Source organism: Suncus etruscus, chromosome 7 (genome assembly GCF_024139225.1).
Source record: "Suncus etruscus isolate mSunEtr1 chromosome 7, mSunEtr1.pri.cur, whole genome shotgun sequence".
Lineage (NCBI taxonomy): Eukaryota > Metazoa > Chordata > Mammalia > Eulipotyphla > Soricidae > Suncus > Suncus etruscus.
Genome location: NC_064854.1, coordinates 120,224,954 through 120,252,373, shown reverse-complemented (window position 1 = coordinate 120,252,373; position 27,420 = coordinate 120,224,954). Strand labels below are relative to the sequence as shown.

At 57.4% G+C, this 27,420-nt stretch overlaps 1 protein-coding gene across 1 annotated transcript in view; it reads right to left on the bottom strand.

Moving 5' to 3' along the window:
- The window catches only part of NBEAL2 (neurobeachin like 2), a 31,649-nt gene extending 4,527 nt beyond the window's left edge, over positions 1 to 27,122 (bottom strand). Inside the window, exons 1-42 of the mRNA XM_049777437.1 lie at positions 26,942 to 27,122; positions 20,925 to 21,013; positions 20,720 to 20,848; positions 20,545 to 20,626; positions 20,338 to 20,468; positions 20,124 to 20,206; positions 17,343 to 17,428; positions 16,972 to 17,254; positions 16,107 to 16,213; positions 15,590 to 15,670; positions 14,336 to 14,419; positions 13,586 to 13,684; positions 12,613 to 13,199; positions 12,399 to 12,531; positions 11,873 to 11,992; positions 11,393 to 11,696; positions 11,145 to 11,227; positions 10,943 to 11,035; positions 10,621 to 10,795; positions 10,391 to 10,524; positions 9,769 to 9,928; positions 9,255 to 9,357; positions 8,983 to 9,136; positions 8,735 to 8,893; positions 8,420 to 8,579; positions 8,180 to 8,265; positions 7,544 to 8,053; positions 4,841 to 5,019; positions 4,588 to 4,747; positions 3,935 to 4,072; positions 3,499 to 3,849; positions 3,241 to 3,390; positions 2,962 to 3,119; positions 2,720 to 2,844; positions 2,493 to 2,628; positions 1,774 to 1,934; positions 1,380 to 1,696; positions 1,200 to 1,295; positions 824 to 948; positions 597 to 737; positions 205 to 335; positions 10 to 119 (exon numbers count right to left, since the gene is read on the bottom strand). Coding sequence (XP_049633394.1) covers positions 10 to 119; positions 205 to 335; positions 597 to 737; positions 824 to 948; positions 1,200 to 1,295; positions 1,380 to 1,696; positions 1,774 to 1,934; positions 2,493 to 2,628; positions 2,720 to 2,844; positions 2,962 to 3,119; positions 3,241 to 3,390; positions 3,499 to 3,849; positions 3,935 to 4,072; positions 4,588 to 4,747; positions 4,841 to 5,019; positions 7,544 to 8,053; positions 8,180 to 8,265; positions 8,420 to 8,579; positions 8,735 to 8,893; positions 8,983 to 9,136; positions 9,255 to 9,357; positions 9,769 to 9,928; positions 10,391 to 10,524; positions 10,621 to 10,795; positions 10,943 to 11,035; positions 11,145 to 11,227; positions 11,393 to 11,696; positions 11,873 to 11,992; positions 12,399 to 12,531; positions 12,613 to 13,199; positions 13,586 to 13,684; positions 14,336 to 14,419; positions 15,590 to 15,670; positions 16,107 to 16,213; positions 16,972 to 17,254; positions 17,343 to 17,428; positions 20,124 to 20,206; positions 20,338 to 20,468; positions 20,545 to 20,626; positions 20,720 to 20,848; positions 20,925 to 21,013; positions 26,942 to 26,992 — 6,744 coding nt within the window. The 5' untranslated portion in view covers positions 26,993 to 27,122. The remainder of the gene's footprint in view (positions 1 to 9; positions 120 to 204; positions 336 to 596; positions 738 to 823; positions 949 to 1,199; positions 1,296 to 1,379; positions 1,697 to 1,773; positions 1,935 to 2,492; positions 2,629 to 2,719; positions 2,845 to 2,961; positions 3,120 to 3,240; positions 3,391 to 3,498; positions 3,850 to 3,934; positions 4,073 to 4,587; positions 4,748 to 4,840; positions 5,020 to 7,543; positions 8,054 to 8,179; positions 8,266 to 8,419; positions 8,580 to 8,734; positions 8,894 to 8,982; positions 9,137 to 9,254; positions 9,358 to 9,768; positions 9,929 to 10,390; positions 10,525 to 10,620; positions 10,796 to 10,942; positions 11,036 to 11,144; positions 11,228 to 11,392; positions 11,697 to 11,872; positions 11,993 to 12,398; positions 12,532 to 12,612; positions 13,200 to 13,585; positions 13,685 to 14,335; positions 14,420 to 15,589; positions 15,671 to 16,106; positions 16,214 to 16,971; positions 17,255 to 17,342; positions 17,429 to 20,123; positions 20,207 to 20,337; positions 20,469 to 20,544; positions 20,627 to 20,719; positions 20,849 to 20,924; positions 21,014 to 26,941) is intronic.
- Positions 27,123 to 27,420: the final 298 nt, after the last annotated feature.

Genomic DNA, 27,420 nt, shown 5'->3' with positions numbered 1-27,420 from the left:
CATTCTCACCAGAGCCCGACGGTGCTGTTGGATAAAGTCTTCAGGAGAACTGGCCCAAGGGGGCAACACTACATCACCCACTTTCTCATTGGTCAGCTGAAGGCAGCCCAGGTCAAAGCCTAATACAGAGACTGGGTCAGCCGTCTGTTGTGCCATCGTCACCCTCTCTCTGTGCCCCACCGGGCTCCCTGCACCTGCTCCTACCGTTCTGGTTCTCCAGGAAGTCGGGGAAGTAGAAGAATTCAGGAATGAGCTCCTTCACGTCTGCAGGACTCTCCAGGCGGGCCTGCCAGGCTGCCGCCACGGAGTGGAACTGCCGGTCAGAGCAGTCAAATCTGTGGGGAGTAGGGGCACAGTGATGGAGGAGATTGGGTAAAAGGAGGAAGGAGGGGTGGCAGGGAAAAGGAAGAGGCAAAGGATGCAGAGGGGCTGGGGAAATGGCTCAGTGATATAACACATGTCTCCCATGTGAGAGGCCCTCCGTTCAATCCCTGGCACTCTGTGGCCCAGTGTCTAGGGTTTCTAGGCTGCCTGGAGGACTGGCCATTTCCTCTCGTCTGCCCTGCCACCCCACTTCCTGCCTCCCTCTGGCGCACCGGCCACTCTGCAGCTGGACATGCAGGGAAGTGAAGGGCTCCACACGGATGAGGTAGTGCATCACGCCAGCAGCATTTGAGTAGTGCGTGCCATAGTGGAACTTATCAATGGTGCCAGCTGGGTCCTCGAAGCTCTCGTATCTGGAACCGCGGTGAGGGGGAATCAGCAGGGCACCTCCCTGCACCCCTCTGCAGCTCCAGGCCTGGTCCCAGCCCCAGGCACTCACTTCTCCCGCACGAGCTGAGCATGCTTAGGGTTCACCACACCGATGGGCTTGGACAGATCGCGGAAGACAGCCGGGTTGCTGAGGTCCAGGGTTGGGGACACATAATCCTGGAGGACCCAGGGGAACTGCGCCCAGTGGGAGGGAGAGCAGCTGCGTGAAGGTGCTGAGGCCATCCTGGCCCGCCCACCCTCTCGGGAGCTGTGGGGTGAGGTGTACTACCCCCTCGAGGGCCTTCAGGGAAAGTAGGACAGACTGTTCTGGGGAAGCATTCCCAAGGGACAGACGAGCTCAGGGCCTGGCATGCTACCAATGTCCAAGCTGAGGGAGCCCTGGCTGGTTGCATGGGGTGCAGGGGAGGGGTGCCCAGGACCCTCACCACGGGGTACTGAGATAAGTCGTTGTAGGTCCGCCCTGCGATGGTATTGAGCTGCATCAAATACTCAAAGTTGGAGATCTCCCGCTGCACCCATTTCTGGGGAGAAGATGCAAGTAAGAGGTGAGCAGTCTGGAGGGTCCTACACTCAGGCCTGGCCCCTGATCCTGACAGAGCTCTCACCTGGGTGAGGCCTGAGGCGCGGAGCATCTCCTGGGGAGAGCGGCAGCTCAGGTAGCCCTGGGCCGGGGGCCGCAGGCGAAGGAGCCACGAATACACCTGATTCCGCGTCTGCGTGTGCGGCGGGACGGGGCAAGGTGTGGGCCGGGGAGACTGGCAAGGAGAGGAGGCCGCAGCGCCCGCCGGTTTGCTGGGGAAGTTGAGGAAGTAATTGGCTTGATCAATGAAGAAGAGCTCCAGTGCAGAGCGCCGCAGGTTGTATCGCCGCAGGTGGACCTCACGCAGCTGGGTCAGGGGCCGCCGGAAGTCATAACCGACGCCTGTGGCAGCAGGCATGGGGGTCACTTGTACCATCTGCAACCCAGGTGTCACCTCCCTCCCTCCCACCAGAACATACCCTCCTCCGTTTCCATGCGCTCGGGGCTGCAGTCATAGAAACACACGTGTTGCGTGGTGACCTCCAGCAGCCCTGGGACTACGGTCACCACCGTGACCAGTTGGCACTCGGCTGACAGCACCAGCTTCTCATGCTGCTCATCCAGTTCCGCCGCCTCCATCCTACAGACCAACATCTGCTTCAGGCTCTAGGCTCTGGGTCGCCTTCCCATCACGCCACAGCCACGCTCTCCCGGTGTTGCTACATCAGGAGACGCTGTCCCTATCTCATGGGGCTGGTGTCTCTGCCTAGATCCCCTCACTCAGGCCCTCCATAGAAGGTCTCCAGACTACTCTGGCCTGCAAGTCTCCTGCTCCAAGTGCCCAGCCATGGGAGAACAACTGTTTCTTTTTTTGTTTGTTTGTTTTTGGGTCACACCTGGCTGTGCTCAGGGGTTCCTCCTGGCTCTATGCTCAGAAATCGCTCCTGGCAGGCTCAGGGGACCATATGGGATGCAGGCATTTGAATCGCTCTCCTTCTGCATGCAAGGCAAATACCCTTCCTCCATGCTATCTCGCCAGCCCCAAGAACAGCTGTTTCTTATTAGATGCTCCATACTCAGCCCTGCCTTGGGTCAGTTGCTTTGGGGCCAGCAACTGGCCAGCAACATGGCAGAAGAGAAAATGGTTCCACATGTGCAGAAGTGGGAAGATGCCCTGTGGGTCCCCCAGCCCACTCACGCCATCTCCAGTGCAGCCAGTTCCTCCTCGCCCACTTGGTCCTCCTGCAGTTCCTCGGGAAAGGAGCTGACTTTGGCCTCTTTATTCACTGATAGAGGCAGCGAGTCTTCCTTGGTGGGTGTCAAGGGGGCCTCACCTGCAGTGGGCCCAAGGATATGAGATCAAGACAAGGCGAAACGGGGCCAGGGCAAGTTGGGTGGGAAGTCCCCGGTCCACCAGCCTCTTACCCAGGTTGTCTCGAAGGGCACTGGCTTCCAGGTGAGGGTTGAAGTGATAGTTAGGTACCAGTTTCAGTCGCATACGGGAATAGGTCTCTACGCTAGACAGCTTCCAGTGAGGAGTAGGTGGGTCCCTGCATAAGTCCCCAGAGATGTTATGGATCAAGACTGGTTTGTAGACACACAAACACACACCCCACCACACATACCAGTCTCATCATCCCAAAGCCTCCTGCCACTGCCCTACCCACCTCAGCGCCCAGGCCCCACAGGGGCAGGAGAGCTGGCGCCAGAGTGCACCCCAGTGCAGCAGAGCGGTTGTGTGCTGTGCGCCCTGCTGCTTCAGAACCCCGGTGTAGCGTAGCCCCTCCAGGCGGGCCCTCCGCTGTGCAGGTTCCAGTACCAGTTCCTGCAAGGGGGCCGATAAAGAGGGACGGCTGCCAACGGGCTCAGCATCCTGCAGTCCTGCAGCTCAGCTGCACCGTCCCACATCTCTTCCACAGCTCCCAGGCCCACCCCGGGGTGCCAACCTGGAAGGCCCGGCGGCTCCGTGCCCGCTCCCGTTGGCGCCTCTGTCCGCTGCTCATGAGCGTGTCGTAACAGGCATTCCAGAAGCCGGACATGAGGTCGTGGCTCTTGGCATAGGTGTCCATTTCGAATTGAGACATGGTGGGCTGCACCTGGGATGGGGGGCCAGGAAGAAAGGAAGAGAAAACCAGGGCTGGGTGGACACCCCAAACCCGCTGCCCACCACTTCATCTCCCCACGGGCCTCCCTCCTCCGGGCACCTGTTTATCGATGAAGTGGCGCCATTCCTTGGTGACGCAAAAGGCCTGGAAGTCCTCGAAGAAAGTGGGGCTGCCGTTGGTGGGGGGCAAGGAGGGGAGCCCCCATTGCAGCCCCAGAGGCCCATAGGCGCGGTCGAGCAACGTGCGCACCAGCGGCACCAGCCACGAGCAGCGTTCTGCGGCCGCACTGGGGAGTTGCTGGTCATTGGGGGCCTCCTCTGAGTTCGGGGTGCTCAGCGCCCGTGCCAGCGCGGCCTCCAGCTTGGAGAGCACATAACAGGCCTCCTCCCGGCGCATGGGCACGGCGGTCTGCAGCAGAGAGTGCAGCTTCACATAGGCCTGGGCGTGCAGCTGTGATGGAAGGGGCAGTGGGTGAGTCCTGGAACTCCTACTCCTGCCTGCCCAACCCGGAGACTGTGCTTGCTTGCTTGCTCACCTGTGGGTCTTCCAGCAGGATGTAGCCAAGTACCAGGCGCAGGCCTATCTGAGCCATCTCTCGGAGGTCCGCCGTGCCATTGGCTAGGTGTGGCCAGGCTCCCAGGCGATCCAGCAGGCTGCACACACCTTCAAAGAGCTGCCAGTGCGGAGGGGAGGTGTGCAAAAAGCTGCCCACAGATGTGGCTGCCCTCTTTAGTCTTGTTTGTTTGTTTGTTTGATTTGGTTTTGGGGCCACACCCGGCAGCACTCAGGGATTTATCCTGGCTCTGCGCTCAGAAATAGCTCCTGGCAGGCACGGAGGACCATATGGGATACTGGGGATCGAACCTGGGTCCTTCCCCTGGTCGGCAGTTTGTACCATTTCTCCGGCCTTAGGTGTTACTTTTTTTTTTTTCTTTGTATTAGGGCCACACCGTGTGGTGTTCAGGGGTTACTCCTGGCTCTGCACTCAGAAATCGCTCCTGGCTCGGGGGACCACATAGGATGCTGGGGATTGAATCTGAGTCCATCTCGGGTGGGCAACATGCAAGACAAATATCAAATATCCTACCACTGTGCTATCCCTCTGGCCCCCAAGTGGCCACCCTCTTTATTCTTGCAACTGCAGCCATACTCTGCCGACCCTACAAACGCCACCCAGTACCATCCTACCTTCTCGCTCCACAGCTCCTGGTTCCCATGGCCCTCGGCACACAGAAAGTCCTGCAGCAGGCGAAGCAGCCAGAGTGCCTGCTGGGTGAGGCAAGCCAGGACCCCAGCAGATGCCTCTTTGATGTCACTCAGGGACGACTCCAGCATCATCTCCAGGAGGCTACGGGTGGGCAAGAGGCCTGGGCTCAGCCACCTGCCTTCCTCGTCCTCAAAGGCCCGTTAGCCTCCCGCCTGCCTTTCCCTCCCGACCCACCTGCGCTTGATGTAGTCTGGCGGGCGCACCAGGGTGGCTGAGGCGCCCAGCTGGGTAAGCACCGAGAAGACTTGGCCACGTTCCCGCCAGGCGGCCTCATCGCTGCCCTCCACGCCCCGCCACGTCACCGAGAACAGCACGTTGGTGAGCAGGTTGCACAGCTCCTCTTCGGAGGTTTGCTGTGGGCACAGGCGGGGTGGTGTTATGCTCTCCCACACCATCCTGCCCACCCATGAGAAGGGACAGCAAGAGGCCGGTGAGGTGGCGTTAGAGGTGTCTGCCTTGCAAGCGCTAGCTAAGGATCAGGACCGCGGTTCGATCCCCCAGGGTCCCATATGGTCCCTCAAGCCAGGGGCAATTTCTGAGCGCTTAGCCAGGAGTAACCCCTGAGCATCAAACGGGTGTGACCCGAAAAACCAAAAAAAAAAAAAAAAAAAAAAAGAGAAGGGACAGCAAGAGACAGAGCTACTGAGGGAACGGCCAGCCCAGGGCTCCCAGCACTGCCTGAATCTCAGAAAGATCCTGGTTTTCAGTGACTCCGAAGAGATAAGACTGTTTGCTAAATTACCCCCAAAGTCCCCAAGAGTCTCAAGAAAGATCTTGTAAAGGGTTGGGGAAGAAAGCTCCCAGGTGGGGCCGGAGAGATAGCATAGTGGTATGGCATTTGCCTTGCAAGCAGCCGGCCTAGAGCCAATGGTGGTTCGAATTCCGGCATCCCATATGGTTTCCCATGCCTCCTAGGAGCGATTTCTGAGCACAGAGCCAGGAGTAACCCCTGAGCGCTGCTGGGTGTGGCCCCAAAACAAAAACAAACAAACAAACAAAACAAGAAAGCTCCCAGTGCATGCATGTGGGAAACTCAGGTTTAATGTCCAGGACACCAGGGCCCTGAAACACTGAGCCATGAATAGTCCTTGACCATGACTAGATGTGACCCTAAAACTAAGAATCTTGGAGGACACAGTGGTCAATAATGTGAGTCATGTATATGAGACCTCAGTTTGATACCCAGCACCCCCAAAAACCATTAAAATGAAAAAAAGGGCAGAGATCACTCAAATAGGCCAAGTGTATGCAGGAGACCCAGGTTCAATACCTGGCATCACATGGTCTCCCAAGAACTGTCAGAAGTGACCCCCTGAGTACCCAGATTTGTGTACCAAAAGTAATAAAAACAGAAAGACTTGGAATTAAAAAAAAAAAAGAAGTGGATGAAACACTACAGAACAATAAGCAACTACGAATAGCTAAAGCACTCCTTAGGAAAAAGAAGATGGGAGGCATCACTTTCCCCAACTTTAAATTGTACTACAAAGCAATAGTCATTAAAATGGTATGGTACTGGAATAAAGACAGACCCTCAGATCAATGGAATAGACTTGAGTATTCAGAGAATGTGCCCTAGACATACAATCAACTAATCTTTGACAAAAGGGCAAGAAGTGCAAAATGGAGCAAGCAAAGCCTTTTCAATAAATGGTGTTGAGGGGCCGGGCGGTGGCGCTGGAGGTAAGGTTCCTGCCTTGCCTGCGCTAGCCTAGGACGGACCGCGGTTCGATCCCCCGGCGTTCCATATGGTCCCCCAAGAAGCCAGGAGCAACTTCTGAGCGCATAGCCAGGAGTAACCCCTGAGCGTCACGGGGTGTGGCCCAAAAACCAAAAAAAAAAAAAAAAATGGTGTTGGGAAACTGCTTGGCCACATTCAAAAATGGGAACCACTGGTGAGGGTAGGTGTACATTCTATAACTGAAACCTAACTGTTTGTAACCATTGTGCTTAAATAAATTAAATTAAATTTTTTTTTTTTGGTTTTTAGGTCACACCTGGCAACGTTTAGGGGCTACTCCTGGCTCTACACTCAGAAATCGCTCCTGGCAGGCTCGGGGGACCATATGGGATGCTGGGATTCGAACCACCTTCCTTCTGCATGCAAGGCAAATGCCTTACCTCCATGCTATCTCTCCGGCCCCTAAATAAATTACTTTAAAAAAAATAAAAAAATAGGGGCCAAAGCGGTTGCGCAGGTGGTAGGTGTTTGTCTTGCACACACTAACCTACGATGGACTGGGTTCTATCTCCTGGTGTCCCATGTGGTCCCCCAAGCCAGGGGAGGTTTCTGAGCACAAAGCCAGGAGTAACCCTGGGTGTAGCCCAAAAACCGATAAATAAATAAATCAAAATTAAAAATGTAATTAAAACAATAAAAACCTTGGGGCCGGAGAGATAGCCCAGCGGTAGGGCGTTTGCCTTGCAAGCAACGGTGGTTCGAATCCTGGCATCCCATATGGTCTCCCGAGCCTGCCAGGAGCGATTTCTGAGTGCAGAGCCAGGAGTAATCCCCTGAGCGCCACTGGATGTGACCCAAAATCCAAAAGAAAAAAAAAAAAAAACCATACAAAGACAAAACAAATAAACTTGGAATTCTCTGGAAGAATGTTACAGAGACCTCAATCTCAAAGCACAAGCAGTAGACTTAGAACCATGCTGTCTAATATCCTGTAGCCTGTCCTAAAGCTTCTGTCTTAGCCTGTCTTGAGACCCTCCGAAGCCTGGCTGGCAGCCCTGTGGCTTGCCTTGTTCTAGGGGAGCACAGCTGTAGATACAGGGAACAAAGTAGGCAGTACCAGGCCTGATCAGATAGTGCCCACTTCTGGAAAGGTTGTCCCCCCGGGTGACACACAGCAGCAAAGGATGGAACCTCACCTGTGGGTTGCTAGTGTTTGAGGAGTTGTCCCCACTGACTGTGGGCTCCAGGAGGTTACTGTCCTCGAGCACGTTGGACAGACTGGAGCTGTGGCGGCCAGGAACAACGGGAAAGAGCCGGGGCCCGTCCAGCGGGGAGGGTGTGCCAGGCTGGCTGGCCGGGGTCAGCGTCCCGCTGCTCCCGCCCGTCATGCTGCCGGACCCCACACTGGCCCGCTCCAGGCTCAGGTCAAAGGGTAAGCAAAAGGGGGAGAGAGCCTGGTAAAAGGTTTCAGGCTCCGACCCGGGGACCTCTGAGGGCAGGAAGACTTCTGAAGACTCAGGGGACCCTGAGCTATGTTGCTTGGCTGTAGCCAACTCTGGGGGTGTGGGCAGCTCAGGGGAACAGGGCAGGACACTGGCAGTTGTGGCGGCCTCCAGGACATACAGCCGGGTCAGCACATCCTGCCAGCCTGCCTGGCGTGCCATGAGGTGCACGATGTCCGGCTTTCTGTAGATGAGGTGGAAGAGCTGCAGGGGCAGGACACAGCATGTGAGGGGCTCCCTACCGCCTCCCCTCCCCTCTCCCTGAGGAAAGTCCTGAGGGAGAAGCCTCCCTGCCACCCCCACTCGCTGGTTCCCACCTCCCCAACTCACCTGCCGACAAATGTCCAACCGGACACTGAGGTCGGCCTGGAGGGACAGCTGCACCACAGCCAACAGGTCTGAGAGGTTCAGACAATCTGGAAGAATGGCCAAGGCAGGTCTGAGGAACTGGCTGGGGGGATCTAAGTCCCCCTTCTACCAGCTTTGCCCTGGCACCCACCTGTCTAGCCCCTATTCTCACCTGCCCTCCTTCCTTCCACCCAACCTGCCTCTTGCCCCCAGCATGGGTACCTGCCCCCAGGAACAATTTGTAGAGGCCCTGGCAGAGCTGGGGGGAGACGGAACCCTCGGGCAGGCAGGTAACAAGTCCCTGGAGCCCACAGTCTCGAAGCCGAAGCCGCTGGCGGCTCCGCTCAGGTATGCGCTCATTCTGCTGCAGTCTGCGTAGGATCTGTACGGACCGAATCATTGTGGTCATTGCAGGGAGGGTCGTGGGAGGGCAGGGGACATCACCAAGCAGGTGTCTGGCTCCTGCGGCACCTCCCTGACTCTCAGGTAGGGTTAGCAGCATCGGCACCCAGCTCTGGGGGTGGACTGAGACCGCACCTTGCAGACTTGCTCAGGCAGCAGGGGAAGGGGCTTGGGCCGCACCAGCAGGGCCAGCAGCACCTCCAGGTTCCCTGGTTCCAGCAGGAAGACAGACAAAGATTCCTGTGTGGGCGAGGCCTGCAGCAGCACCAAGACCAGGTCCAGGACGCCCACCACCTGGGGAGATACGGGGTCACGGTGGTCAGGCCCCGACTGACTCCTAAACATGGGTCCCACAGGCCACCTCTCATGCACATGGAGCCTACCTGGCTGTTATCATTCACAGCAGCCAGAAAGTTGAGCAGGACCTGCATGTCCTCGGTGGAAGAGCTCCTCACCAGGAACTCCCGGGCCAGGGCCAAGAGCGACATCTGCATGGTGCGCAGGTCATCCGCCGCTAGGGGGCGCTCCTTCGACGGGCTGTGCCCACCCCAGCAGTTGCAAAGGGAGCAGGACAGGGAGAGTGGTGACAAGTGAGCTAGGCCCTGAGGTCAGAGGCCACCCCATCAGCCGGGCTGCAAACACCCCCAAAACTCACCTGTAGTGGTTGCGCAGGGCATCAAGGATGAACTGAACCCCGAACTTCTTCCTCAGCTTCTGTCTGTGCTCACGGACTATGCTAGACATGTACTGGATGTGGCCTGAGTGCATATCAGTAGAGCAGGTGGCTTAGGACACCAGGCTGGACTGGGCTCCTTCCTGTTTTCCAGGACAGGCCCCTCGGAGGCAGCTCCAAAACTCCATTTCATCCCCACAGATCCCCCCCACAGTGGGGGTTACAGAGTTCCAGAACTGGGCCGGGATGATAGCACGGCGATAGGGCGTTTGCCTTGCACGTGGACAACCTGTGATGGACCCGGCTTCGATACCCAGCATCCCATATGGACCACCCCGCAGCCTGCCAGGAACAACTTCTGAGCACCGCTGGGTGTGGCCCAAAAAATACCCCCTCCCCCCAAAAAAAAAACAAAAAAAAAACTACTTCCCTGAACTGTCATTTCTCCCTCCCCTGCCCAGCAGCATGTCTGCACCCTGCACATGCCCCATCTTACCCAGGCGCACAGCAAAGTCACTGGGGGTCCAGAGGTGGAAGTTGAAGAGCAAATTTTGGTACAGCAGGTTCAGGAGGGGCCCGCTGCCCTCCGTGGCCACCTGCTCCATCAGCAGCTGGGCGGACATAAGCACATTCATGTCCATGGCCCAGCCGGGAACCTGATGGGGACAAGGAGCTGTGGTAAACTGGAGGTCCTGCTGCTGTCCAGCCTGTGCCCTGTTCTGCCCAAGCAGAGAGAGACAGACAGACAGGCAGGCATCCAGCAGCTCAGACCCAGTGGGGGCTCTTTGCTGTCTCAAAAGGGAAAGAGTGCTGGAGAGATAGCACAGCAGTAGGGCGTTTGCTTTGCATGCGGAAGGACAGTGGCTCGAATCCCGGCATCCCATATGGTATTCCAAGCCTGCTGGGGCGATTTTTGAGCATAGAGCCAGGAGTAGCCCCTGAGCGCTGCCGAGTATGACCCAAAAACCCAAACCCTCCACACACACAAAAAAAAAAAAGAAAAAAAAGGGAAAGGGAGAGCTCCCAGCCCACTTCAGCCCACGCTGCTGCTTTCCTGGCCTGGTTTTCAAGATCCCACTCAAATGCCACCTCCCCTCTGGCTCCCTCTGCCGCCCCACCTTGCGCAGGAGGGCCCCGAGGACAGCTGGACCCTGGCACTGCACCAGGCTCTCCTGGTTGACCGTGTGGCCCTGCAGAAAGTTGCGCAGCATCAGCAGGAAGGCAGCCACCGCATTCCTCTCCATCCGCTCCTCTGCCGGCCAACAGGAAGGGAGCAGAGGCTGTCAGCCACTCACAGGGGCCACCAAACACCCCAGCCCAGCCCCAGGCCCCAGAGGGACTGACTGACCTGAGGACTTGCCCAGGGGGAGCAGCAGGCCCAGGGTGTTGTGGTCAGAAGTCAGTTCGGGCCCCACTAGGTCGTGCGTTTCAGCAGGACCTGCCTCGGCCTCTAGGGGCTGTGCGGCCACTTGCTCGAGCAGTGGCATCAGGGCCCCCATGCCCCCGACACAGTTCACCACATCCTGGCGACAGGGCACAGGGGTGAGAGGGTGAGGGAGGCCCGAGGATGCCCTCAGAGTCCCCCGGGGAGCTTAGTTGCGGGGAGGTAAGGTTCTCTCCAGCCTCCCCAGGGCATGGTGGTGGGGACGCACCCAGGCCTGGGCACCCACCTTCACATCCCATGTCTCCACCCTGTGGCCTGTCAGGCGTCCATCGAGCCCATGGCCAGGGGACAGGTCCAGACAGATGTTGTTCTTACAGGCCTGGGGACAGGAAGTGATCAGGCAGCACAGGTGAGAGTGAGGAAGGAGCGCCTGAGAGGGTGGGGAACTGAAGGGGACAGAGTCAACTACCCTCTGACCCACGAAGTACCTGAGGTGAGTAGTGGAGGAGCAGCTTGGTGCCCAGTTCATGCAGTTCACCCTCGGGCTTGAAGGGGGCCGTCTCATTGGGCCCTGAGGGATCGGGGGTGGTCTTCAGACCTGGCTGGCCTCCGGCAAGCCCCAAGCATGGTCTCCTCCCCGGGACGCCCTCTTCCCTCCTGGACCTTGTTTCTGGCCTGGGGACCTCCTAGCTCTTGGGGGCAACAGGCAGGGGATGGGCTGAGGAAAGGGACATACCCAGACCACACAGAGCACGCAGGGATGCTTCAGGCAGGGCTTCATGGAAAATGGCCACGGCCCCCAGCTCGCCTTCCAGGGACGTGGGGCTGCCCCACCGCGTGTCCTGCGTGCCCGCGAGGGTGGAGCTGATGCTGCCCTTCTGCAGGGGGGCCGCCAGCCCTGTGGTGGCCGGGACCGACTGGGAGCGGGTGAGGGAGGGGTGCGAGTGGGCCGAAGCACCCAACGTCTGTGGCGCAGGCAGCCCCGTGGTGGTGGTGGTGGTGCGGTGCCCAGCGGAGCCAATGCAGCAGGAGGAAAAAGGCTGTGGGGCCAGGATTGGGCATGGTAAGGTCATGGCAAAGCCTGGGCTGCCACCTGCAGTTGGTTTCTCAGTGACCCCCATGCCTGCCCAGACTCCAGATGGAATGGAGGGGGGCCTGTTCACCCTTTTTTCCTCCTGGCACCCCTGCTCCCCCAATGCTCCCCAACCCGGCACACCTCACTGAAGCAGGGGAAGCGGAAGTTCTCCATCTTGACCAGCTGGCCATCTTTGTAGACGTAAACCAAGTTCTGGCTGAAGGGCCGGCGACCAGCCATATGGACTATGGCAACACAGTGCTAGAACGAAAGCCAGGGGCCTGACCAATAGCACAATGGTAAGGCGTTTACCTTGCACGCAGCCAACACAGGACGGACCCCGGTTAGAATCCTGGCATCCCATATGGCCCCCTGAGCCTGCCAGGAGCGACTTGTGAGCACAGAGGCTGGAGTAACCCCTGAGCGCCACTGGGTGTGACCCCCCCAAAGAAAAAGAAAATAGAATGGAAGTCACCCCATCAGGAAGTTGGGACTTATTTCCCATCACACACACACAGACACACACAGACACACACATACACACACACACACACACACACACACACAGGCAGGCATACAAACACACATGCACGCATACAGAGACACAAATATGTGCATATACAAACATACTATTCCCTATGTTGCCTACAGGAAGCTGAACACTCACCCAGGCTGAGTCAGCAAAGGACACTTCGGGCAAGCTCAGGGTCAAGTACTCCTTCCGGTTGCATACGGCCACCACCAATGTCCCAGTTGCCGTGAAGAAGGCCTCAAATCCTGAGCCGTTGCTGGTGAAGAAACTGGGGACAAGCCCGGTCAGTTAAGTCCACAGCCTCTTATGAGTCCCGGACCCTAGGCCCAAGACCTGGACAGTCACCCACCTGTACAGCTGCTTTCGCTGGAGCGGCCGGCTGGGGGCCAGGCCGGATGCTGCAGCTTCGGGGTACAAACAGAGCCAGGCATGGAAGGTAAAGCCAGGCCCTGGCCACCGCTGCACGGGGGGCACCATGATGCCCGCCATACTGGGAGTGAGGTCAAAGTAGCACAGGGCGCGGGCAGGACCCTGGTGCCGGGCCATGCCCAACAGCGCACGGATGATGTTGCCAGCGTGACGGGCATCCCCGGACTCCAGCCCTGGCGGGGGACGTAGTAGGCAACGGAGCTCCAGGGGCTTGAGTGACACTTGGCCCAGAGCCTCAAGTAGCACCAACAACTGCTCCTGGCAGCGGGTGCCCAGGACAGTACTTGTGTCCAGTGTCTCCAACAGGCAGCCCACCAGGCCTGCCTGCACACAGGTGGAACGGCTGGATGGACAGCTATCACAGAGCCAGCGGAGGCGCTGTGCCAGGAAGAGCCGCAATTCTGCTGTGGGCAGGGCCGGCAGCCACCGCATCAGCACCAGGACCGGCTGTTCGTTGCGGATTGGGGGTGGCGCTGGCGGAAAGGCACTGTAGTCGACCTCCACTGCCTGTGGGTGGAAAGACAGACAGACGGGGATAGCTCCCAGGCAGGTGATGCAAAACGGGCCACGCTGCCGCTGGGACTCCCTCTGTGTAAGAACTATCGCCCAGACACAGCAAGATTTCCGCCAATCCACTCACGTCTGTGCTGCAGCTCAGAAGAGTGGGAGGCCTGTGGGCATTATGAACCCCTCGCTCCTGAACCCTGGCCTGAAGCCCACCTGCATGCTACCAGGTTAATCCCCAATTTGCTAATAAGCAGTAGTGGTTCAGCCCCCAATAAGGCCAAAGTCCCTCTCCCTGATGATGCTGATACAGATGAGCCAGACACAAGCTGGAAAGTTCACTTCTCCTCTGTCCAGACCCATGCAAGTCTGGAAGCCCCAGTCTTTACCATGTTGAGCAGCTCTTGCAGCAGCCGGTTGGTCGGGGGTCCATGGCTCTGCAGGACCTCGTGCAGGTGGGGGTAGCCGATGCGCTCCTTAAATACCTCCTGTGTGGGCAGGGAGCAAGCAGGTGAGCACCTGAACACTACTGAGGGACACTGCAGAGGGAGGCAGGGGTGTGAGATCATCTCCAAAGGTAGCTCAGAGGAGGACTGAGGCATGTGTTGGGTGATACACGAGGCCCTGAGTTTGACCCCTGACATCCCCTAGCCCTGGTGGCCCTCAGCATCACAGACCTGAGCAAAGACCTGTCAGGCCTGCATTGCCCCTGGATTGAGTATCTTTGGTCTTTTTTTTGTTTGTTTTTTGTTTTTGGACACACATCCGGTGACTCCAGGCTCTGTGCTCAGAAATCACTCCTGGCAGGCTCGGGAGACCATATAGGATGCCGCGAATTGAACTTGGGTCCATCCTGGGTTGGCCTTGTGCAAGGTGAATGCCCTGCCGCTGTGCTCTCTCTCTGGCTCCTGGACTGAGTATCTTTGTGAGTGGCTCTGACACTTTACCCATGAAGCTGCCTGGTCTTCTCCTCTGATCAGCAGGATACGAGGTCCCCACTTCCCAGGATGGACCAATGACCACAGCCACCCACTGAGCTACCCAAACCTTCAAGTCCCCTTCCCAGTTCAGTACTCTAACAGCCACTCTCAGGTGTGTGCTGAAAACAATGGTCAATTGTCCCTTCTCCCCACACTTACCTTGGCTGAGGGGGAGCCGCTCATGACGCAGGTCAGCACCCGGATGACATGCACCGCAATGGCATCGTCATCCTGGTCCAGGACCTGGGGGGAGAAAGGAACTATCAGAGGAGGCAGCGGCCAGAGGCCACATGGGGCCTTTCCGGAACAGGGGAACAAGTTAAGGAACTGGGCCTTCTGGGCCCTGAGAGCTTGGGCACCAGGCCCTCTATTCCCGGCCCAAAAGTGCTGTGGGAAGGCAGAAACCATGGCTGGACAGGGCCTCCTGAGGTGGGTCAACAACAGGAATGCCTGCCATTGTCCCCCACCCCTCAGGACTCTGCTCGTCCCATCCCCACCCAAGCCAATCACGTATGCAGGCAAGTCAGTGAGTGTCCATCACCCAGGATGATTGCTGGGGTTAGAGATTAGGAATAATCAATCAGAGCATGTCAGAACCAGGAGAACCTTCGAAACCTGGGTCCTACCCTGTCTGTCCTTTCTTCCTGCACCAGAAGATACACGGAGGCCCCGTGGCTGAACTGCAGCTCAGGGGTTGCTGCTTTCTAGCCCTGCCCACTCCGAGTGTATGGGGTTTGGGGGGGCCTGAAAGACTACTGAGCAGCGGCTAGACCATTTTTTGACTCAGAGGTGTTTGGTTCCAACTTGGCCTAACTCCCCAAGTGACTGTAAGCAGTCTTCTGCCCTCTCACGTGTCAGTTTTCTCATCTGTAAAAGCAAGAGGTGGTCACCCTCATCACATCTGCCACTAGTGATGGATGGACACAGGCGCTTTGGACATAGTCAAGTGCCCACATCTCAGGGCTGCCTTCTGCAAACACAGCCAGATTGGGGACATAGCTCTCACCCAACAGTGGGAGCCTCCCTGCACCCCTGGAGAGAGAAGCAGGGAGCATGGGTGAACCTATTGAGGGCAGGTGTAAGGGGTCCCCAAGACGAAGCAGATCTTGGGGTCTGTTTAGCTCTATGAGGGATCATTGGCCAAACACCAGAGCCCTCCTGTTAACACTGATTTCGAAGGTTCCATCCAGCTCCACACCACCTCCCATGATTGTGCACAGGTGTAGATCATTCCGTAATCACCCTGGGAAGGGTCTGGGAAGGAGGGTGCATGGATGCAAGAGACCCATCCCTGGGCAAGGTGGCACTAGGCCGTACCCAACCCTGTAACCATCCCCCTGCCTTGTGCAGAAAGGAGCCAGGGATCGGTGCCCAGAGAGACGCGGCTGGAGCCAGTCAGCCCCAGGGTGGTACCTTCTGGACATCGGGCTCAGTCAGTAACCGGGTAGCCAGGTCACTGTCCCCCTCAGGGGGCGCCCGGGCCTGCAAGTACAGCTGTGGGAAGGGGGAGGCATGGGGTGGAGGAGGCAGAGAGACAAGAGGAGGAAGAGTAGGTGAGTTAGAGCAGGACCCAGGGAAGCTGCCAGGGCTCTGCCTGGAGAGGGGGTGCACACTGTACCCCCGGAGAGTGAGAGCTGGGTGTCCAGGCCCTGCTTGGAGGGACAGAACAGCCAATACCCATGAGCAGGAGGAATTTGGCCAACACAGCTTTGGCTCCTCCTGCCTGCCCTTCTGCTTGGGGCTGCAGAAAAGGGAAACAAGGGGCCAAGCCTCAACCTTGCACAAGAGCCCCCCCCCCCTCCCATGGGGTCCGGAGCCCTCTTGCACTCTGGCCCAGGCCCAGGTCCTTCCTCCCCATCAACCATGGGCCACAGCTCCACAGCCACACGCAGATTCCTTTGCTTCAGAGCTGGCTCTTGCCTGCACCCACCTTGCTGTTCTGGATAAGGCGAGTGAGGTGTTCAAAGCAATTGTTGCTGAGGAAGGTGGCCTGGAGAACTGGCCGGTCCTCGCAGGCCAGCATCATGGGGATGGCATCTGTGGAAGAGGCAAGGGTCAGAGCCCAGCCGATGCCCTCCTGCCCTAGTTCCAAGGGCTGAGTGCATGCTCTGCATGCAAGAGGTCTGGGTTCAATGCTCAGTCAACATAATAACCCTGAGCACTCGTTATCCCCATGCCAACACCATTAGGTGTTGTAGAAAATGCCAATAAAGGGCTAGAATGGTAGCACAGTGGTAGGGCGTTTGCCTTGCACGTGGCTGATCCAGGATAGATGCAGGGTTGATCCCCGGCATCCCATAAGGTCCCCCGAACCTGCCCGGAGCAATTTCTTTTCTCCTTTTTTTTTTTTGGTTTTTGGGTCACACCCGGCAGTGCTCAGGGGTTATTCCTGGCTCCATGCTCAGAAATTGCTCCTGGCAGGCACAGGGGACCATATGGGATGCCGGGATTTGAGCCAATGACCTTCTGCATGAAAGGTAAACGCCTTACCTCCATGCTATCTCTCCGACCCCCTCATTTTTAGTTTTTTGGGTCACACCCTGCGATGCTCAGGGATTACTCCTGGCTCTGCACTCAGGAAATTACTCCTGGAAGGCTCGGGGGACCATTTGGGGTACCAGGGATCAAACCCAGGTCAACCCTGTGCAAAGCAAATGCCCTAATTGTTGTGCTATAGCTCCGGTACCCCCCTCAACCTTTAACCTTCTTCCCCACACTGCCAAGTTCAACCACCCCCTCCCACCAGGTTTTTCTACTGGATGCCCCCTTTTCAGGACCCCGGAGGGCCAACCTACCAAGCATGCTGACCCTGAGGGTGATGAGGGCCTTTTCACGGTCTGGGCTTGACTCAGTGGGCCAGTTGGCATTGAGGACACGGAAGTAGCCCTCGAGCAGGCTACGGAGCTCTGGGCCACGTGGGGGTGTCCGGCTGGCATGTAGCACATGGACTGAACCTACCAGGGCCTTCAGTGCCAGTGGGAGGAGACGGGGGTCCTGGGCTGGCTGCTGGCCCCAGCTTTGCACCACGCCTAGCAGGCCTTGCACAGAGCCAGCGCTTACAGCCACCTGAGCATTCTCCTGTGGGGGTGAGCAGAGATGGGAGGTGGGCATCTATTCACTCTAAGACCACCTTCCTCAGAGTGGGTCCCCTTCCTGCCAGCCTTACCTTCCCCGCCGCAAGGACAGCACTGAACAGGTGGATGAGATGCAGCAGCAGTGCTGGTGGCAAATGCCCGGCATCTTGCAGGTTGTCTGCAGGCAGGGGAGGGACAGCCCCACTCAGGTTCTCAAAGTCGAGGTGGTGGGGCTGTCCCTAGGGTATTGTGACAGGGGGATGACATCTAAGGGACAAGGGCTGGTCTGTACTGAGGGGCCATCTAAAGAAGATCATGTCTTGGGGCTAAGTGATAGCACAGCAGGTAGGGACACTTGTCTTGCAAGCAGCTGTCTCAGGTTCAAATCCCAGCACCCCATATGGTTCCCCAAACACCGCTAGGAGTGGTCCTTGAACACAAAACCAACAATTATCTCTGAGCTCTGCTGGGCATGGCCCCAAAACAAAAATGATGCTGATAATGATGATGATAAAAATACATCATGCTGGGGCCGGCGAAGTGGCGCTAGAGGTAAGGTGTCTGCCTTGCAAGCGCTAGCCAAGGAAGGACTGTGGTTCGATCCCCCAGCATCCCATATGGTCCCCTCAAGCCAGGGGCAATTTCTGAGCACTTAGCCAGGAGTAACCCCTGAGCGTCAAATGGGTGTGGCCTGAAAAACCAAAACAAACAAACAAACAAAAAAAACCCCAAAAAAAACCCCCATCATGCTGGGACTCTTAACGGGGACACAGAGCTTAAGACAGACATAAGGGAGGCCGGAGCGATAGTATAGTGGTAGGGCATTTGCCTGGCACACGGCCAACCCAGCACGAACCCCAGTTCAATTCCCAGCACCCCATGTGGTCCCTTGAGCCTGCCAGGAGTGATTTCTGAGCAAAGAGCCAGAGGGTGTGACCCAACCCCCCCCAAAAAAGACATAATGCCTGTCCCAAGTGATCCCCCACTCAGTGCCAAAGTGGGGGTCCCTGAATGAACACACCTTGCCTCTGACCCAACTTCCCCACAGCATCAGGGATTATAGTTCTCCAGAAACAAAGTCCTACAAGGCAGAGCTGTGTAAGAGGACTTCGGGGTATTGTCCAGATGGGAATCCCCTGGGCTAGCAGGGAGGCCCACTTGGCTCACTCTGAAAACAGAGAGCAGAGAGCATTCACAGGGTACAGAGTGAGAGGAAGAGGAAGAGGGTGACTTGATCCCTATTGATAGGGTCAGAGGCTACTGGAGGACTGAGAGAGCCTGCAAGAACTGAGCTGACTCCCAAGAATGGAAAGGTGCGAGCTGACCCCAGAGGAATTAGGAAACCCATTGTTCCAGAGATCAGCTAGGCTAAGGGGTGCAAGCAGGGTGCTCCTCAGGGGTATTTCCAGTCCCTGGGCCCGTAGCTCACAGGGCACCCTCAGAATTCTCCTTCTCAATAGGTCACTGCTTCCCTAGGCCTGTGGGGCCCTAGAAAGGAGAAGGGGTCAGAACAGCAGGGTCACTGATTTAGGGTCGCGCTAGCAAGACATGGAGACACATCAGAGACAGTGTCCCAGGAAGAGCAGAGGCCAGCTGAGGCTACAGAGCAAATGACGTGACAGGGAATATTAAGAAGGCTCATATGACCCAGAAATTCCACTTTTTGGCATCTACCCTAAGAGCAAAAAAAAATCTCTATTTAGAAAAGATGTTTGTTTTGCTACATTCATTGCAGCACCATTCACACTAGCTAAAACCTACCTGGAAACAGCCCAAGTTTCTGAGATCAGATAACTGGATAAATAAATAAACTATGGTACATCTACACAGAGGAATACTATTCGCCTATAAGAAACGTTGAGATTGTGCAATGTGCTGCTGTGTTGTAAACCACAGTACCAAAAGTAATTTTCTTTCTTTCTTTTTTTTTTTTTTTTTTTTGATTTTTGGGTCAGACCCGGCAGCGCTCAGGGGTTACTCCTGGCTCCACGCTCAGAAATTGCTCCTGGCAGGCTCAGGGGACCATATGGGGTGCCGGGATTCGAACCAATGACCTTCTGTATGAAAGTCCTCTTTTGGGAGGACTCACACCCTGTGATGCTCAGGGATTACTCCTGGCTCTGCACTCATGAATTATTCCTGGCAGGGTTGAGGGACCATATGGGATGCTGGGATCAAACCCTGTCACTTCATGCAAGAATAGTGCTTTACCCACTATACTATGTCTCTAGCCCCACCAAAAATTATATATGTATATATATATATGTACATGTATATATACATATTACACATATATACTATATATATATATTCCAGATCAGAGGACAGGAAGATGACTTTAGGGCTTGGAGAGCTCATGCCTTATCTGATGAGGTCCTGAGTTCAAGTCCCCTCATGACATGCCCCCTATACCTCCAGGAACAGTCTTGGGGGGGGGGTCTTTGTGGCACCCTCAGCCCTGTTGTAGCCCAGCAACTTCACATTGCCAGACCCACGCACTGAACATGTGTGTGGGCTGGGGAGTGTCAGTAAAGAATCCCCAACTGCTGAGCATGACTTGGGATTCAAAAAAGAAAAAGTCAGATCAGAGAGTTGCTGAGTGGCAGGCAGAGGACCCAGGAGATGAGCAGGAAGGGGAGGAATTGTGGGGTAGAAACTGACAGCCCCCCTACCCACTCACCCCAAAGAGGCCTCCTTCCAGGCAAAAGAGAAATTCCTCCTTCTGCCCAGACATGCCTTTTCTCTCCCTGCAAATTCCTGGGCTCCTCCCAGGCTCCAGTACACAGCCCCTGAAGGGGGTCCTATCCTGCCTGTGGGTGGGAGTGGGGTGGAGGGGTTAGGGGCAAGAGTGGTGGTGCTGCAGGGGGACTGACCTTGGAAGAAAGTGCTGAATTCTCCAGGCAAAGTTGCAGGAGGACACTTGTATTTGCTCTTCTCCTTGAAGCTGATAACTTTCCTAGGGAAGGGGCCCAGGACCTAGATGAGGCCTGGGTCATCGAGCTCACAGGCCCTGTGGCTGGCCTGCTCTGAGTCCTCTGTAGTCACCCCTCCTGCCTCCCATCGGCCCAAGGGGTCAGCAGCCCTCACCTGCTCTGTTGGCACCGCCAGGCCTGGTAGGGGTCAAACAGAGCCTCACAGAGGAGCAGAGCGTGCAGGGCCACAGTCTCCAGAGACGGCACAACACCCTCTTGCTCCTGTGGTGCCAGGGGCTGCTTCAGCTGCAGTGGGGAAGGGAGGGGTGGTAAATTGGGTCCCAGCACCTCTCACCTCCCCATACAGTGGTCCCCACCTCACCTCAGCCACCACACGGGTGAGCAGTGCCAACACGCGGGGGACCAGCACCTGGCCCCAGACTTCTTCTATATTCTCTGGGTTCCTGAGGAGTAAATGACAGGAGGGTGTCCAGAGACATGCCCCGTCGCTGGCTCTCAGAAGCCCCCAATCCCATTCTGAGGGTGGCAGACCCTACCTGCAGAGGATGATGAATAGCTTCAGCAACAGCAGCACCTGTCCCAGCTCCACTGTGGCCAGCTGCTCGGCCAGCACCCGGAACGTGTCCAAGGGCAGTGGTGGCACCTCGGTCCCCATCTCCTCCGGCCTGGGTGTGGGAAAGACGCAGTCAAGGGGACCCCCCAAGGAAGCCTCAAACCCTTCCTGCCATATCCTGGCCTCACCTGTGGGGCTCTAGGCAGGTCACTGAGATGCTCTTCTCGAAGGTGCTCACAAAAGCCTTCAGCCATTGCTGCAAGTAGCCCAGGTCCTTCTGCAGGGGAACAGGTGGACATGGGTGGTGGCAGTGCAGAGGGGGGGGGGAGGGAAGAGGGGGGCCGGAAGTTGGAAGGCCTGCATCAGAGGGCGGTTGTACAGACTAACATCATTTCCATCCTTCCGTCTGCCCCCAGCTCCCCCACCTGAAGGGGACAGGCACGCCTGACACAGGCAGGGAGTGGCTTAAGGGTTCATGATGGGCTGTGGTGGACGCCCACACTGGGGCAGTGGCTGAAGGTCTCACCACCACTGTCATCTCTCCAAAGCCCCATGTTCATCCCAGTTGGTACTTTCTCCTAACTCAGCAGCTACCACCTCCAAGAGGCCTTCCTGAACTGTGGATCGATCAAAGGACACTGTTCCTTATCAGCCAGGCAGACCCATGTACGTACATGTCCCTACCATGGACGGGAAGGACACCCACCTGCTACTGGAAACCTCGCCCACCCTGGCTGGTTACCTGGACCCCTGGACCCAGAGCTGGCTCCATGGGCAAGAGGGGCAGCGGCTGAACCCCAGTCTGTGCGACACCAGGGAAAGTTTGGTACAAACGGGAAGCGTCCTCCCTCCCAACCCGTCCTAGGCAGGAAGCGCACAGTCACTGTGAGGGAGGGGGGGCCGCTTCCTCCCTTCAGACCGCAGGGATGTGGGCGGTGGGGGTGAGGCCAGGGGCACCCAGGCCCTGCAGAGAAGTTGTGAAGGACCTGGACGGGTGCGGTCTAGGGCTGTGCCCCAATGCTCTGGAAAGGGCTTGTGGATGAGAAATGAAACATTTCTCAGGAGGGGTCACACCTGGCTGTGCTCAGGGGTTACTCCTGGCTCTGCACTCAGAAATCGCTCCTGGCAGGCACCGGGGAACCATATGAGATGATAGAATTTGACGGGGCCGGCGAGGTGGCGCTAGAGGTAAGGTGTCTGCCTTGCAAGCGCTAGCCAAGGAAGGACCTCGGTTCGATCCCCCAGCGTCCCATATGGTCCCCCCAAGCCAAGGGTAATTTCTGAGCACTTAGCCAGGAGTAACCCCTGAGCATCAAACGAGTGTGGCCCGAAAAACCAAAAGAAAAAAAAAAGAATTTGAACCATCTGTCCTGCATCGGCTGCGTTCAAGGCAAAGGCCCTACCGCTGTGCTATCTCTCTGGCCACCCCAGAAATGAATTTTAAACACATGATCGTGTGGGTGGGGGGGGGGGGAAGAAGGGAGGTGAGAAGGGGGCTAGAGACAGGTGGATTTGACAGGTGGATGCCCCTGGTTCAAGGGAACCTCTCAGTCCCTTGGCTTGGGTCTCAGGGATAAGACACCTTCATACCTTTGTCCTGTCCTCCCCAAGTCCTCACCTTTGTGCCCCTACCCCCTGCCACCTGCCAGGGACATAGATGAAGAGCTGGAGATACTGTGCAACAGGAGGGCACTTGCATTGCAAGTGGCTGACCAGGGTTCAATCTCTAGTGCCCCATATGCATCCTGAGGCCTGCCAGGAGTGGTCCCTGAGCACAAAGTCAATAACCAGCCCTGGGCATTGCAGGGCATGTTCCCCCAAGTCCCTAGAAACACAAAAACACAACTTCCTGTCCCACACAAACTGCCTGCTCCCTACATTTGGGCACCATATCCCCAAGCATCCTACCACTATCACATCCTACCACTTCCTTGTGGCTTGCACCTTCACGGGCCACCCAGACTGGGCAGGCTCTTATGCTGCAAAACCCTCGCTTCTAACCCCCACACATTGTCTTCAGTCTGTCTGGCTAGGCTGCAGTCAGGGTAGAAGCAGTCAAGGTGACTTTTGTGTGCCTTGATAGGGTAGGGATTAAGGAGTGTAAAAAAGCATTATTCGGGGGGGGTGGGGGACTGGAGCAATAGAACAGTGGGTAAGGCACTGTTCCATTGCCTTGCACACAGTCAACCTAGTTTGATCTGCAGCATCCCATATGGTCCCCTTTGAACAGAGTCAGAGGTAAGCCCTGAGCACTGAAGGTGTGGCTCCAAAACAAGGCAAAACAAAACAAAACAAAACAAAACAAAACACAGTGCTGGGTAGGAATGGAGAGAGCTATCTGCTCCTTCTTCTTCTTCCTCCTGGGAGACCCCACAACTTGGGTTGACAGCAGTGGGCATCTAGGAGTCAGGACCCAGAGTGGGGTGGGGGTGTCACAGTATGCACTATAGCTGGGGGTTATAGTGGTTATGTGCCAGGGCGTCCCTCTCCTCCAGCTCTGAGCAGGAAACTGGGAAGGCCAATGGGGCCCACGTGTGAGAACACTCAGCACAGGGGGTCTAGCCTCTGCAGCAACATGTACCCGCAGGCTCCATTCCCAAGTTCATGTTCTGTTTCTTCCAGTCTCTGCCTTGGGGGGGGGGGGGGGCAGAGGTGGTGCCAGCCAGCCAGGAGCATGTCTGTTGGGGGTCCCAGGATAGAGGTGGATGCTGGGTCAGAAGAGACAGCAGCTCTATGGTGGGGACACTTTCTCTCAATCAGGGGGAGTGGACGCCCCATTTCAGACAAGCAGAAGTGGGACAGGTCTGTGAGAATACCCTCTCCTGGGGTCTCTTCACTTTATCTCCTGTCAGGGAAGACCAGAGTCAGCTGGTCTGTCCACTACCTGGGAAGGGGCTGAAAGAGGTGACCCTCTGGTCTGTGTCTTGCTCGGGTCCCATCACTATGGAAACCAGGAATTTCCTTCCAGAGGGTCCCCATAGTAACCGACCCCGTTTCCATAGGGACCCCACACTTCCACATCAGCTTCCCCAGTTGCTATAACAACCTCAAGGATTACAACCCCTCCCCCAGAACACTAGGCTCCCTCCCATCACCTCAGCCCTTCTTCCTTCCCTTGTCTTGGTAAAGTGGGGAGGAGGCCAGGGAGGCATCCCAGAGGCCTCTCCACTTCCTACCTGACATGGCATTAGGGTATACTGAGGCATAGGAGGGCAAGAGACTCAGGGAAGGTACAGAGGAAGAAGGTCTGAGCAGGCTCAGTTCCAGGTAAGGAAACAGCAGGGTGCAGCTCTGGCCATCTCCCTGGAGCCCTGAAATCCAGAGTACTCAAAGATACACAGAAGGCTGGGCCTGGCTTCCCCACTGTAACCTAACATCCCCTCCTTCACTGGGCGCTGCTAAGACCCCACTGTTTTAGTGTGGAAAGGGGTGATTTGTTTGCATCTTGCTTTACATAACATAACGAAAACTGTTTCCAGTCCCCTCGTCCTCGTACCCCCTCCCTTAACCTTCCTGGGAACTTAGTAGGGTGAATCCTCAGATATGCTTCAGCCCCTCCAGGATTTCTATACCACCCTCAGACAAGAGGCTGCAGATTTGCTCCTGAGGCTCAGTCCTGATCCCCTCGGCCTCTGGACACCTTCGTCATGGGTCCTAAGAACTCTCTAGACAAGACCTCCAGCCAATACAAGACCTCCAGTCAATATGAGAGTCCTCCCACCAAGACCTTCAGCTAACACTGGAGAAATCCCCATTCGGAGTGAGGCTTAGGAGTAAGATGAGGACTGGGCAGGGGTCCTGCTTGGTCTGGGGGCACAGGCCAGAAGATCACCTGACAGTAGGGCAAAGACTGGCATTCTGGGGTGTAGCCCCTCTAAGGCTCCCCATGCCCAAGAACAAATGCTTAGGTGGACCTTCCACTGGTCTCCACCCCACACTTGTGTGCTGATCCTGCCTTGGTTTCCCCTGGGGAACCTGAGGAGCTGTGACTGAGTAGTGTCCAGGGGTGCTCTGGCAGGAGTCATGCACAGTCCCTCCATACCTGGAGCCCCCCAGCACAGCAGGGCCCACAGATGTAGCCAGGTGGGTCAGAACCTGGGGTTCATGAGGGCAAAGGAGGGGAGAAAGTGGGGTGCTCCCTGGGGTGAGACCTACAACTAGGCCTAGACCTACAACTGGGGGAACAGGTTTGCCAGCTGAAGTCAGTTCTGAGTGTGAAGCTGAAGGGAGGGGCAGAGGAATTGGGGATGCATTTTGGCTAGGAGGCTGCCCAGCCCAGAGGGCTCCTGTCCTCATCTCCTGACCCCCCCTCAGGCACTCACAGTGGGTTTGGGGAGCTCAGGCACAGCAGGCACTGGGGTTTGGAGCCAGCCACTCGGGGGTGGGGACGGTGTTCCGGGAGCAGCAGGAAGGTAGTGCAGGGAGACTGCTGGCCAACGAGCTTCCTCTGAGCTTCCTCTGCCCTGCCTGCAGCCGGCCCCTCCCGGCTCCCTCCCGTTCCCGCTCACATCCTGGGTTTGTTTGCTGGCCCAGGCTGCCCCCTGCCTGCACGAACTTCCAAGCCCGCAAGCAGCCTGGCCGTGCCGGCTACCTGTCCCCCCAACACAGCGAAAAGCTGGGCAGAGGAGGTGGCCTGGCAGAGAGGAACACTCAGCTCCACTGAGGGCTGGGGGTGCTGGGCTGTGGCAGGGCTCCCCCTAGAATGTCCTCAGAACCTGGAAACCCCAAGGATTCAGGGTGTCTCAGGGTGCTGTCTCAAGGAGCCTGCCTCAGGGTGCTGCCCCAACAGGAAGATTCACCCAGAACATCTCTAACTCAGTATCTGAAGGAGGCGTGCCTCCACTCCACCCCTAACTGTGACAGGTAAGGAGGACATCCCAGAGGAGGATGGGGCGGAGAAGAGATGAGAGATAGCACAGAGGTAGGGCATTTGCATTGCATGCGGCAGACCCAGGACTGACGGTGGTTCGAATCCCAGCATCCCATATAGTGTCCTCCCACCACCCCGAGCGAGTTCGGAGCACAGAATCAGAAGTAACCCCTTAGTGCTGCTGGGTGTGGCCCAAAAACCAAAATAAAATAAAATGAAATGAAAAAAAAAAAGAATCCCAGAGGTAAGGGAATGGGTGGGTGGACTGACGGCGACAAGTTTTCAGAGTGGAAACGGAGCCTGAAGGCATCCTGCTGGGGGTGGGGTGGGGGGCTCACACCAGGACCTGAGGCACTCCCAAAGCATTCCAGGGGGACTCCTCGGCTATGGGGTCCCCATCATCCTGGCAGACAGCTGGACAGCTTCAACTTCCCTCCAGTGCTGAGATTAGGTGCACAATAGTCCATTGTGCCGGGACACACCTGAGCCAGGAGGGTGATGCCAGGCAGGTGCAGGGAGGGAATCTGGTGCAAGGTTAAGGGGGGGGGGGGAAGCATTCCCCTGACGCCTTGCTCTGTCCTGGGAGCTGACGGAAAGTGGAAAGTGGGGGGGGGGCGCATGGCATGTGTGTGTGCGCCAGTGCTGAGTATCTGGGGGCCACCCGCGTCTCCTAGTTCCTGGCTGCCTTTCTCTTCGGAAGCCACAAGAGTTAGTCGCTGACCACGGGGGCGCTCTTCTCTCTCTCTCAGACACTCCTGGGTCCCACCTGAACCATCATCAAGGGGTCCAGCACCCCCTAAAAGACGCATCGCGTTGGGTTGTTGGGTTAAGGGCCCCTGGGCTCAGAAAACTCAACTCAATGCAGCCAGTTTGCAATAGTGGTTTTTTTTGGTTTTTTTTTTTGGGGGGGGATCCGAGCTGACTGCAACCTGTAAGGGGGGGATGTGTCCCAGACTATCTGTGCTTTAACTGGGACCTCAGACCCCCTAGATCTGAGAAAAGGGGGGGGGGGAAAGGGGTCCTGCGCACCTACACTGAGCCACCCTGGAGAGGGCCAAACCCTGATGCGAGTTGAGCTCCGGCCTTTCCCCTCTCCTCTCCAGCCCCACCCGCCTGCCTCAGTTTCCCCATTGGGGCTCTGGGTTCTGCTCGGGTCTCCTTGGGTGAGCCCAGCCCGGGGGAGGGGGGTGCATACACGTGAGCGTTTGGGACCGAACCCGGTGCGCCCCGTGCGCACCGACTGGGCCGGCCAGGGCAACGCGCGCGCGGAGCAGGTGCAAGTGCCCGGGGCGCGCGCGGCGGGGACGGGCCGGACCGGGTCGGGGCCGGGCTCACCTGCGCGTAGTAGAGCAGCCACAACTCGTAGAGCCGTTCCGAGGCGGCCATGGCCCGGCCCGGCTCCTCCGGCCCCGCTGCGAGCCACCTGCCGCCGCCGCCGCCTCCTCCTCCTCCGCGCAGCCCGCCGGTTGCCTCCGGCCAGGCCCATGAGCGGGGGAGCGTCACTCCGGGGCGGAGCGGCGAGGTACTACTCGGGGGGAAGTAGTACTGGCCCCCGCCGCTCTGAGCCACCCCGGTCCGCTTGCTTGATCTCTCTCTCTCTCTCTTGCTCCTCCTCCTCCCGGCTGGCCACCGCCCGGCTTCCTGCACTTGGCAGCTGCTCCGCCTCTCCGGGGACCGTGCACCGGGCGGGGAACCCGGTGGGAGGAGGAGCCTGAGGTCAGGGCGCCCCGCAGTCGGAGCCCCCCAAGCCCCTGGTGTCTTGGGGAGGGGGCCCGACTTAAGTCTGGGGCCTAGGGTTGGGATCTGGGCTTGCA